General features: G+C 42.8%; 1 protein-coding gene across 2 annotated transcripts; it reads right to left on the reverse strand.

Annotated features, from left to right (window-relative positions):
- Positions 1-822: 822 nt before the first annotated feature.
- On the reverse strand, positions 823-12220 carry NOB1 (NIN1 (RPN12) binding protein 1 homolog). 2 transcript variants are annotated; one of them, XM_081275530.1, is made up of 9 exons: positions 12099-12220; positions 11847-11979; positions 10088-10167; positions 8071-8142; positions 7754-7879; positions 7481-7657; positions 6554-6651; positions 4366-4510; positions 823-1545 (listed from the first exon to the last, which is right to left on the reverse strand). In XM_081275530.1, the coding sequence occupies exons 1-9, from the start codon at positions 12159-12161 to the stop codon at positions 1276-1278; spliced, it is 1164 nt and encodes a 387-aa protein (XP_081131656.1). In that variant the 5' UTR covers positions 12162-12220; the 3' UTR covers positions 823-1275. The 2 variants fall into 2 exon arrangements, with proteins under 2 accessions (XP_081131656.1, XP_081131655.1); XM_081275529.1 differs by having other exon boundaries at positions 10088-10218.
- Between the last annotated feature and the right edge of the window lie 837 nt (positions 12221-13057).

Genomic DNA, 13057 nt, shown 5'->3' on the forward strand with positions numbered 1-13057 from the left:
TCTTGGTGCCAGGGCTTGGACACAGGGCCTTTTGTATATGTTAGGCAAGCACTCGATCAGTGAGCTACACCAACTCCCTTTTTTTTTTTGGGGGGGGGTTCTGGGGGATTCAATCCATGGGTGCCGTACTCCCAGACCTTTATTTATTTATTTTTTAAATTCTGAAACAAGATCTCACTAAGTTTCTGAGGCTGGCCTTGAGCTTGTGATCAAGTAAAGGCTATAAACTGTCTTATAAATTAAAGGGGCTATTGTAAAGTACTTAATGTAGACACTGTAATATGCTTATATGCTTGAACATGTAGCTTTCTACAGTGAAGTACCAGGCAACTGAAAAGAAAAAACTCCTGATCTCTGAACTGACATTGATTTTCAGCACTGAGTATTTATTTTGGGGTACATCAGGGATTGAACTCAGGGGCATTCACCACTGAGCCACATCCCCAGCCCTACTTTTTATTTTATTTAGAGACAGGGTCTCACTGAGTTGCTTAGTGCCTTGCTTTTGCTGAGGATGTTTTTCAACTGACGATATTCTCAGCCTCCCAACCCTCTGGGATAACAGGCATGTGCCACCACGCCTAGCCTAAGTATTTATTAAATAATAAATTTACCAATATTAAATATCTTGATTTTGATAAGTGAGAGATACTTGGGTAAAAGACCATCCTTTTCCTAGGAGTCATAGGCTGAAAGAGAGCGAGTGGGACAAGATGTTAAAGAAGTGTGAATCGGGTGAAAGGCTGTGTGAGTTCACTATACCAAACTTTTTTAATAACTAAAATTTTTCAAATTGAGGTTAAAAAAAAAAAAAGTCAGGGCTCAGTTTTCCTATGCAATATTTATTATAATTTTTGGCAGAAAGATAAATTTAGACTCTTAATCCTTGCACATACAGCTTGTTAAGCCTTCACATTCCCTAAGATGCAAGAACCTGGTTCACTGCATAGAAGCTTGCAACCATGTTTATTAGAAAAATATTACCATTTGGAAATTCCTTCTGTTGAAGGTTTAAAATTTGCTCCAGGGCATCACTCTTTCTGTTCTCATCAAATTTCCGTTGACAAAGCAGAAGTTCCAGCTCTGGATGCTCTGAAACAAAGGGTGGCTCAGTCCTGCCATAAACCCCACATAACACTGGGAGTCATGTAGCAGCACCGCGAAGCTCGGCCTGTCATTTCCACCCAGATGGTTCTAGGAACAACACAGTTGGGGGAATAAGACACCAGAACTCCTCAGTGACTGTGATGGAGTCTGCCTGCAAAAGCTCACACTTCACCTTTTCTTCACAAACTTCTTTCTAGAGGCATTGGGATTTAATCGTCTTCGCCCAGCTCCCAAAGTGCTGTCCCGGAGCTGCAGGGTAGCTGAGCGGCTGGAGATGTCATTCTCTGCAAAGGGAGAGACCCCTGCTATGTAGTCAGGGGCAAACACATCGGTCTTCTGCCTGGCCTTGCGGGAGAGTCGCAGCTGAGGGAAGCGCTGATCCTCAGTCAGGTGGGGGTTGATGGCATATTTGCCCCCTTTGGGCATGGGAAGTGAGTACTGCAAGAAAGAGGAGGGAAGGTTGTCAAAAGAGGGAGCCAGTCACACGTGTATAGACTCTGTGTACCACTCTCACAATAGGAAGTGTGCATGAGCAGCTCTGAAATGGCAGTGTGTATTCTAGGGCCACGCAAATAACTCAACAGTGATGGGAAATGGTGCTAACGGGTATCATTCTGAACATGGTTGGGCGGGGCTAGGATGCACTCTGTGATGTGGGGTTGACATTGAATGTACCCTGGCCCAGATCTTTGCTGCTAAAAATCATTCTCTGTAAAAAGGAGCAGAGCCGGGCTGTAATTGTGGCTCAGTGGTAGAGCACTCGCCTAGTGAACTTACGAGGGCTTGGCTTCAATCCTCAGCACCACATAAAAAATAAATAAATAAATAAAGATATTAAAAAAATTTTTTAAAAACTTAAAAAAAAAAAAAAAGGAGAGCCTGGGAACAACTTGCTATACCAGAAAGTGAGAACCTGTTCAAAGAATAATTGGGGCATGTCAAAAGGACACAGAAGGCAGCTTGAAGGGGCTCTCAGTGACCAAACATGAAACAATTTGAGCCTCAAAATGATGACTATAGTAGGATCACAGCCTGTAGACCAAATTCACAGGACCATACTCATAAATGGAATAGAAGTATAAGTTCCTCTTTATGAGTAAAACACCAATAATAAACAGAGAAGAGTTGATGGAATTAGAAAATCGCCATTTGGGACTGGGGCTGTGGCTCGGTGGTAGAGCGCTTGCCTAGCAGGTGTGAGGCACTGGGTTCGATCCTCAGCACCACGTAAAAATGAAGAAATTAAAGGTATTATGTCCATCTACAACTAAAAAAAGAAAGAAGTGGGATAGGAAGGACAGCAGAATAAAATAGACGCTAATACTTCTGTATGTATATACGTGACTGTACGACCAATGTGATTCAGCAACCTGTACACTCAGAAAAAGGAGTAATTATACCCCATTTGATTCAAATATATGATGTCAAGATCACTGTACTGTCATGTGTAACTAATTAAAACAAATAAAAAAAAAATCACCATTTGGCAATCATCACTGAAATAAATGATTTAGGCACCTTTAAGTAGAGTATGTTCCCACAGATAAATTATTAATTAGAAATAATTTTCTGGGGCTGGGGATGTGGCTCAAGCGGTAGCGCGCTCGCCTGGCATGTGTGCGGCCCGGGTTCGATCCTCAGCACCACATACCAACAAAGATGTTGTGTCCGCTGAGAACTAAAAAAAATAAATATTAAAAATTCTCTCTCTCTCTCCCCTCTCTCACTCTCTTTAAAAAAAAAAAAAAATAATAATTTTCTTTTTAGTAGTGGGGATTAAACCAAGGATTGCTTTACCACTGAGCTGAGTTCCCAATTCTTTATATATATATTTTTTATTGTGACGCAGGGTTTCATTAAGTTGCTTAGGGTCTCACTGAGTTACTGAGACTGGCCTTAAACTTTGTGATCCTCCTGTCTTAGCCTCTTGTGCCACGGGGATTACATGTGTATGCCACTGTAATTAAAAATAATTTTACAATGTAGCTATTAGAAACTACCTTAACCAAGTGATTAAAGTTAATATCACCAGTAACTATGCAACTAATGTAACCTCTGCTATAATGCACTGAGAACACAATATTATCACTTTGGGGGTATTCCTGACCAACATGCATATAGCCTGAAATGATGAGGAATATCAGACAAATCCAAGAGAGGGGAATGTCAAGGTCATGAAGGATGAAAGATTGAGATATTACTCCAGTTTAAAAGGGACTCAAATGCGAGGAGTCATGGTAACACCTTAATTCCAGCTATTCCAGAGGCTGAGGCAGGAGGATCATAGGTTTCAGGCCAGTTTGGGCAACTTAATGAAACCCTGTCACAAACTAAAAATAAAAGAAGGGCTGAGGTTGTAGCTCAGTGGTAGAACACCCCCAGGTTTAATACCCATACTCTATTTTTTTGGGGGGGTGGTGCTGGGGATTTGAACCCAGGGCCTTGTGCATGTGAGGCAAGCACTCTACCAACTGAGCTCTATCCCCAGCCCTCCATACTGCAAATTTAAAGTTGCAAAATAGTGCAGAGAATTAATACTCTCCCTTTACCTGGATGTCTGTGTTAATCTTTAACTGTATCTGCTCTATCATCCTCTTTCTAAATATGTCTATTTTTTTCTGAACTATTAGAGTGTATACACATAATGATCTTTTGCCCTTAAAACAAAGACTGATTTTATATACTGTGTTACAGTATAGTTATCAAAAATGTACATTTCTGTGTTCAGCTTTTCAACTTGCCTATAAATCTAAAATTACCTCAAAACAAAGTTAAAATGTTCTCCTCAGGTACTACTGGCACATTTGCTGCTTGGGGGAAACTGGTGTCAGGTGACTTTCACTCTTGTGTTCCCCATCTCTTCATTCACCTCTCTAGATTTCCTTGCAACAAATCTGAGGCTGCTGTGTCCAGCCCTGGCCTCTCTTCCATGCAGGGCCTTCACTGTTCCCTTCCTTACTGCTTTATGGGGCTTCTGTAGATTGTGCCCATCCCCGAACTCTTGTACCAGCCTCCTCTGTATCCCAGAGGCCCTCCGACATGGGGCCCCTCAGCACGCAGTGCACAGAGTTACTGGCTTACTGCTCATTAGATTGCAAACTCCTCAAGAAACGCATGAGGCTGGTGCACACTGCCTATTGGATACCCATGCCACAGACTTTTAAGCCTGTATCTCCTGGACATGGCTGGACCAGCTTTTCTTCTGTCCTCTGGTCATTCTGATTCTGGTGTTAGTGGCATGAGGAACACGTGACTCACCCGGAGGCCTCGAGGATTCAGCACCTTGGGGTTGCGGGAGAAGTGCATGTGCAGGGTGCCGTCGTCACTGACCGTCACAGACACTTTCTTCAGCGTCTTGTTCCCACAATGTGCACAGAACACTCGGCTCATATCAGACGTTGTCCTGGGAGACCCAAAAGGACATGCTGTGTACTGGCAGCACAGGTAGCAAAGTCAACCCCATAGCACAAGGCGAGTTCATGCCTTTTAAATGGAGAAAAAGCTGAACCACATTATTCTTGTCTTTATAAAAACAAAGGCCGCTGATCTCCTGAATGAAGACACAAGTAAAAAGCTGCTGTCTTCCTCAGAGGGAAAAGGCAAATGCCACAAGGAGCAAGTCACCAAGAAAACCAGCAGGATGCTGTTACATTAATAACGAACTTTTACTAAACGTTGCGAGGTTCTATTTTCCAAGTTTAACGTCAAAATAATCCTATGAGGTCCATACTATCTCAATTTCACAGAAAGGGAAACTGAAGCAAGCTAAGGCACCCTGCTGAAGGTCACATCACATGGGTAGTAACCAGGCAGTCTGGCTGCAAAATGACAGCTCTTGACATAGTTGTCCTTTCTCAAAGTGCATATTATCTACCTTGTCCCCAAATGTCAGTTTGGGCGTTAACTCAGGAGGTAGCAAGAATTTCTTCTTAATGCATTGCAGAGGAAACACTGTGTAACCCGGCGTGGTTGATGAGTGTGGGTGCAGAAGGCAGACCCTGAGGCCTGGCCTCTTCCTTTCCACTCAAGCTCCTGAGGAGGACCGTGGACAGTAAAAACTGCTATTGTCAAAGGCTAGGCAGGAGTCCGCATCTGTCTCAGGGCTCCCCACGAACTCCTAATGGTCTGATGAGGGCTGTATAAACTGGCTGGAGAAGCCAATTCCCTCATCTGCAGTCTCCTGAGTGAACTCAATGCCTCTACACAGATGCAGGAACTAATTATTCCACGTAAGAAACCATCTAGTCATTGTACTAATCTCACAAGTATGCAGAATACTGCCAAGCATTTCTAAGAACGAGCACTAAATATGGGGAATAAGGGCTTTTGTATAGAGGACAATGGGCGAAATTGGGATCTTACGAAGTAAGCAGCTTTACTCTGAAAAGTGTGGTTCATTTAGGTACGAGGAGACAGAAAAATTAAAGGAACGTTCAGAAGAAGCATGGGCTGATGAAGTCCCTGACAGAACTGCATAGGATGGTGGTGAGCTGGACCCCTGGGCCATCAGGGAAGGGTTATTTTTAAGCCTCAGGGAAACAAAGTCACACCAGGTTACTCCCCAGTGCGGCAGCTTTGGGGGCCCAGTGAGAGACACCTTGATGTTCCAGAACTGTCCCTCACAGGCCTCTGCAACATACAATCTGTAAAATGACCAGTTCCAGCCACAGATATGGGAAGGCTAGAAGCTAGCCCAGGCTAAGTCCCTTCTACTTCAACCAGAACCCTGCCCACAGAATACTAGTCCCACCACAGGAAGACAATTGGAGCCTGGAGAGAAATGCAGAGAAACGAGCAGTCAATAAACTACAGTTCACCCAGAGGGAGCACTTCATACGTGCCAAATACCCTGCCAAATCCTTTAAATGATCTACCTTCCTAGTTCCTCACAACCCTTTCAATTTTATTTAAGAGGAATCTGAAGCAGAGAAGGGAAGCGACTTTTGAAAATCACACAGGTAATAGAAGGGATCTGGATGTGAACGCACATACTCTGGTTTCCTCCATCTAATAGAAAAATTTCAGGTATAGAAGCAAACAGAAGAGCAAAATGACCTCCAAGTACCTCTCACAACTTTATCAACTACCTACTGATGACTCATCTCATTTCATCTCTACTCCTACCCACTCCTTCCACTTGTGTATTATTTCAGAGCAAATCCTAGACAGTCCATCCACAAATGTTTCAGTACATATCTCTAGAGAATCAATGTCCTTTGTTCTGGAACCCATATCCTTAATGCTAATGTCACTGAAGATAAGGTGGGAGGTCACTGGCAACCTGTCCCAGGGCTTCACTGGTGGAAGTGGAACGCAGGCCACATAGGAATGATGAAGTGGAAGGAAAAGACCTACAACACAGGGTTCTCTTTCAGGAAGTCTGTAGTAGGGGTAGGAAGAGAGTGTTCAACAGAGGGGCCCTGGCCCCTGATTATCAGCTACCTACTTGAAACAGCCATGACAGCGCAAAATGTAACTCCGAGCCTCCCGGATCAGCATGCCGTTCACTGCCAGCACATGCAGCCCCATCTGCAGCAGGACATTCTGCAACAAGTTAAAGAAGAATGAAAATAAGTTTTAACAATGGCTTTGTAACTAGTTAAGTGAACTCTGCATACACTGATTTGGCTTGTGATCTGTGGCTTTTGCTAAGGGAAGTGAGCTTGGCATGCCTTGATACAGAGAGGAGGACCCAGGTTTCTCTCTAGCTGCAACCACTGGAGCCCGTACTCACCACTAGCAATCCTCTCAACAGAGACGTTTATTTTGTCAGGGGAAAATATTCTCCCTGTTATCTTTCCACATACCTGAGCCCAGAACTACACACACTGAAAGGAAAGCATCAACTGACTGTGAATCTTGTTTTTTTTTTTTAAATGTATTTGAATTTAAATATACTTTTTAGTTCAAATGGACACAATACCTTGATTTATCTTTTTATGTGGTGCTGAGGATCAAACCAAGGGCTTCACATGTACTAGGCAAGCAATCTACCACTAAGCCACAACCCCAGCACCCTGTGAAACTTAAATATTAAAAATTCAACATACTGGGACTGGGGTTGTGGCTCAGCCATACAGCGCTCATCTAGCATGTGCAAGGCCCTAGGTTCGATCCTCAGCACCACATAAAAATAAAAAAAATAAAGGTATTGTGTCCAACTACAACTAAAAAATAAATATTAAAAAAATTTAACACACTACAAAAATTTTATTACTATGATTGTGTGGCCTCTAAGCAAAATTTGCATTTACCAAAGAGCACAGGTGAAGTTTCTAGAACAAGGAAAATTAGCAGGACACAAAAGCAGCTCTGTACACATCACCAATCTCCACAGGATCACTGCTGGTGACAGGCCCACCGTCCTACCCACCTGCATGGCGAAGTCTGCAGTCACACAGCCAACCCGCACATCCTTCGGGACATCACACTGTTCCAGCTCTTGATGGATCTGCTTGATGTTGCTGGGGGTTATCCACCCACCCCCGTCATCACTGTCTTCATCTTTCCTTTCTTCAACTCCCTCCTCATCTTCCTCCTCTCTGTCAATCTGAAACATCAATAGAATTCACAAACTGCCAGCCCACAGGAACGGTGAGGAGAATTTACATTGTCACTAGAAAGAGATTTTAAGTCAGGGCCTTACCAGCAGCTCCTGTAGTTCACGTTCAATATTAGGCAGAGGGTTCTTCCAGAACAAGAAGGAACTGAATTCTAGGTTCTTAGGCTCATCAGCTGGGTGTCTATCTGTCTTTTCTTGTGGGGGTTTAGGCTGATATTTTAAAAAAATAATAAAAGTAAAAATGGAGTTATAGGTGACTGCATGACATACAAGTCAGACTACACAGAGCTGGACAAACTATGCTGTTAGCCCAGGTAATTCTGATTTGCTATAAACAGACTGTGGCGCTGGTACATGTGGCAGCAAAAAGCCTGATGAACAGGGCTCATCTAAGGAATTACCTTGGAGGGCAGATGAAAACCGGAAATGTGCAGAGGAGTTTCTGGATGCTGAATTGAGGAGCTCACTTTAACCTTAAAAAAATTAAAGAAAATAAAAGTAATTAGAGCTGGGTGTGGTGGCGCACGCTTATAATTCTGTGGCTCAGGAAGCTGAGGCAGGAGGATCACAAGTTCAAAGCCAACCTCAGCAACTCAGCTAGACCGTATCTCTTAATAAAGTATGAAAAAGAGCTGGGGATGTGATCAGTGATTAAGTGTCTCTGGGTTCAATCCCTGGTGCATGTGTACCCCCTGCCCAAAAGAGGTAATCAGAAAAACCCACTATTATTTCCCCCTGGTTATAAATATCAAAGATATCTAACATTAGCCAGGTGTGGTGGCACAGGCCTGTAATCCCAACAACTTGGGAGGCTTAAGTGGGAAGATTGCAAGTTTGAGGCTAGCCTTGGAAACTTAGTGAGACCCTATCCCAAAATTAAGCTAAAATAGGGCTGGAGACATAGCTCTGTGTTAAAAAGCATCTCTGGGTTCAATGACCAGTAACAAAAAGGGAAAACATTAAAAAAAAAAAAAAGGGGGGGGGGTAACAATATTCAGTGATCTTAACACCACTAAATGAGTACTTCAGAACCTTTTTTTTTTTTTTTTTGCATTACTGGGGATCTCACCCAAGATCTTGAGCATGCTAGGCAAGTGTTCTACCCATTGAATTACATAACCAGTCCTTTAAAAAATTTATTTTGACACAGGGTCTGTGAACTTGTGGTCCTCTTTCCTCAGCCTCCCAAATACGGGTGTGTGCAACCAAGCCTGGACACTTGTTTTTGACCATTATACATAGACCTGTAACAAACATCATTACCTGTACAATTTGGTTAAAATAGTTAACATAAGTGGCTTAGAGTGGAATTGCTCAGTTAAAGGATATGCTGCTTTAAAGGTTTTGATATGGAACATGTAATTCTTTGCCAAATGCTGTGGAAAAGGATGACTTTTAGAAATCACAGTTGGGGTTGGGAATGCAGCTCAGTGGTAGAATGCTTGCATAGCACAGCATGGATAAGGCCCTGGGTTCAATCCCCAGCTTGAAAAAATATATTAAAAAAAATAAACCAGAGGTTGACAGTTACCAACCAGCTACACTGTGTTCAGAAAATCAGAGTTTATATAAAACCAGTAAAATATTCCCTTCACCATCATCCTGCCAAAATGTTGTAGAAACACAAAAGTATGTATTCTAGGATTTTAGACTCTGGATTGGAGAACTCTAAACCTGCTGAAAATAAGCAAGGACAGTTCTGAATAGGTACAAATGTGCCCCAAAGTGCTCATTATTTGGTTTCCCCAATCCTCTGGCCTGGAAAGAGGTAATGGGACCCAAGTATAAATCTGCCATCACTCTCTTCAACCTAACCAACCTCAACAGAATCCACAGTTTTGAAGGTAGGAAGGATTGAAAGAAATGGCAAGTACACGGTGCTCCTTTTTTACTTCCAGAAAGAAGTCTATTAAAACAAATAAACGAACATTAAATAAAAAATAGGCGTTTCACTCTTCATATTTTCCAAATTTAATCACCTTCTCCAATCAACTATAGATCAAGATGCTCAGACATATGAACCCTCTTATGTGAATCCAGACCAAAACAAACTCTAATGATTGCATAGTCGACAGCGTTAGGGTTACTATTCATGTTGTGTGGATGTAATGATGGCTCTAAGATTATTAATGTTTTTAAGAGTACATATACTAGAGACATACGAAGAAATACCTAATAGTAAAATAACATGTGATGTCTGAGTTCAAAATACTTGGCGCAATGGCCCAGTATAAATGAAAACAGGACAGCTACGAGATGATACTGCAGAGGAGATGATGAGAACACGAAGTTCATTACACTATTCCCTCTACACACACACACACACACACACACACACACACACACGATAGTTCCTATGATAAACAACAGTAACAAAAAAATAAAACGGTGATAAAACCCCAAACCCTCCTGATTTACCTTTTCTGGTTCTTGTTTTAGATGAGACACCCCAACAAATTCTGCTTCCAACTGGTAAGTGAGTGCCAGCACTTGGATATCTGTGGCAGAGAGGCTGGGATAGTCTCCAGTTTTCTTTGAAAATTCAGTCACTGTAAATAAGAAACTGACATTTGTTAAGGGTGAAAAATAATACAACCTTGGGTAACCAAAACAAGTGTAAGAAAAACAGAAAAATCACTATCACATAAAAATGCCAACACTTTCATCCATTTTCTAACCTATTTCTACTTATGAGTGAAAAATTTGTATTCTCTACCTAGAGTTAGGTCAGTTAGGTTTACTATAACATACTTATCAAGCACAGATGAAGGAACAGAAGAAAGTTAATAGAAACTCATTGAAAGCCAGCATAATATTTGACCATGATTAGAGTTCCTTTGAAGCTTTGGTATTACCATTATGTTTGTGATAATGAGGATTCAACCCAGGGGTGCTCTACCACTTTATTTTTTTGAAATAGGGTCTACATTGCTGAGGCTGGCCTTGGAACTTGTGATCCTCCTGCCTCAGCCTCTCAAATCACGAGGATTATAGGCACGCACTGCTGTGCCCAGCCTGAAGCTTTGTAAGCATTATGTAAGCCCTCTTCTCCCCGACCTATAAAATTCTTTGATTCTAAGTATAATAATCTACATTTAAAAAATGGACAGTCATATTTCAAAAAGGAGTAGAAAGCTGATTCAACCATATGTATAATCTGATGAAACAAAAATATTTAAAAACAGCCAGTTTTTTGAAAAAAATAATTACAATATGCACAATACATAGTAAATGCCAGCTATTACTACTGTATACTGAGACTGACAAAACACAATAAAATATTCTGGTAACAGACACCTTTTGCTACAACAACACAAAGAACAAGTACATTGATAACATTTTCTAAAAAAGATAAATAGCAACTACAATTTATTGTCCACTTACTATGTACTAGATACCATGTTGAAAGCTTTACATGTTAATTTCATTCTCAACCAGATCCTACTAAGTACTATTAGTACTTTCTCAGATTAAGTAACTTTGTAAAGATCCCACAGCTAGTAATCTGGGGGAAATCAAACTAGCAGAGTAGCTAGCATCTCTATGAGCAGCCTCCCAAACCTCTAAAATACTTCCAACCACAGACAGCCTTTCTTGAGTATCACTGCTTATTATTAAGCCAAGGGATAACTAGTTTTTAAAAAATCTAACGCAAGGCTTAGCAACATTCCTTTCTCTGGGCTGAAGCTGACCTCCATAACAGCCATCACCCTAAGGAAATGGACAAGACTGAGAGATCTGTGTTCTTCGATTTATTTAATTTTTGCTTGTTGGAGATGGAACTCAGGGCCTTACCCATGCTAGGCAAACCATCTGCCATCTTCTATTTAGAATCCAAATTAGTTTAATGCATTCTTACGAAGTGCTGGACACGGTGCCAAGTGACAAATTACTCATTTAACGTCCACAGCAACCTGGTTGGAAGGTGCTATTATTCCCGTTTTACAGTTGAGGCCCACAGTCTGAGTGATACACCCGACAGCACAGAGCTAGGCAGTGGTAAGGCCTGGCTGAGTTCGGGCCTGGGAAGCCTCTCTCACAGAGGTCTAGAACGTGCTGTCGCCAAGTCAAATACTCTGACAAAGCAACCAGATCCGCACGCAACTCGCACCCAAGCAAGTCGCCTGTGGACTCAGGGCCCCGGCTTCGCGGACGATGCTGGGGCAGACGCACTCACCCAGCCGCACATACTCCGGGAAGGGCTGTTTGAACCGCAGCTCGTAGGGCAGGACGGCGAGCCGCCGGCGCGTGGCCTTGTCCCGAATCTCGCTGACCACCTCCCGGATGGTGTAGATGTTTTTCCCGATGTCCTGCGGGGAAACCAACCCAGCTCAGCTCGCCCGCTCCAAGTCCCGCCCCTCCCGATTCCATGCACTTCCTCAGGGGCTGCCAGCTGAGATCCCACTCCTTGGGGCTGGAACTCCCGTACCTGCAAGGCAGCGTCCCGCAGGAAAGCCCCAGCGTCCGCCACAACGTGCTCCACCGGCGCCATGTTGCTGGGGCAGGCACGCAACGCGCGTGCGCGTGCGCCTGAGCTTGCGCCCGTCCCTACATCTCAATCCACGCCTCGGGAACCGGGAGGTGCGGCCCCGATTTAACAGCGCCCCCTGGCGACCACGCCCACAGCACCGGGCTCAGTGTTCCCTTTGCGCGTATGCAGCGACTCTTCAACCCAGCTAGGGAGGTGCGGGGCAGTGTTCAATCTTGGGATTTGAGGGAAGGGACAACTAAGGAAATCTGCTTCAACATCCACTCCTCAGTACTTTTTTAACATTTTTTTTTTTTTTTGGTACCAGGGATTGAAACCAGATATGCTTAGTCCTTGAGCCACAACTCCATACTTTTTTGAGACAGGGTCTCATAAATTGCTCAGGGACTTGCTAAATTGCTGAGGCCAGCTTTAAACTAGCAATCCTCCTTCCTCAGCTTCCCCAGTCTCTGGGATTACAGATGTAAGCCACTGTGCCTAGCAGTACTTTCTTAAAATTTCAAGTAAAACCTGTATATATAAAATTTAGTCAATACAAACCACCTAATTTAATCGTAATGATCCTATGAGATAGGTACTATTTTACCGGTAAGTAATAGTTACTTAAGACCAAGAGGCCCAGATAACTTATCTAGGAAGTGGTGGTAACCAAGTAATCCTCAAACTGACTTGGCAATACATTCTTGTCCATTATGCTATATGGCCAGTGTTTATGTACTCCCACTTCATTTTGAGCAACTCAGGTTCAGGGTCTATGTTTTTTTTATCTTAGTATCCTCATCCCACTTCCCTAAGCAAAGCACAGAATTTGTTAGAAAATAGTTTCTTACTGAATTGAGTGGAAGGGATAATAGCTTCCACATTTCCTTTCAAATTAGAGAGTCCATAATTATGAGAAC

The sequence above is a fragment of the Spermophilus citellus genome (assembly GCF_964194105.1).
Source record: "Spermophilus citellus genome assembly, chromosome: 18".
NCBI lineage: Eukaryota > Metazoa > Chordata > Mammalia > Rodentia > Sciuridae > Spermophilus > Spermophilus citellus.

What these genes read in the sequence shown, in the direction of transcription:
- NOB1 (XM_081275529.1), bottom strand. Translation starts at nt 12,161, where the DNA reads ATGGCGCCGGTGGAGCACGTTGTGGCGGACGCTGGGGCTTTCCTGCGG. An exon ending in CCCGGAGTATGTGCGGCTGG is followed by an intron (nt 10,219 to 11,846) that starts GTGAGTGCGTCT and finishes TCTTATTTACAG; the next exon opens with TGACTGAATTTTCAAAGAAA. An exon ending in GTGAACTACAGGAGCTGCTG is followed by an intron (nt 7,658 to 7,753) that starts GTAAGGCCCTGA and finishes TTGATGTTTCAG; the next exon opens with ATTGACAGAGAGGAGGAAGA.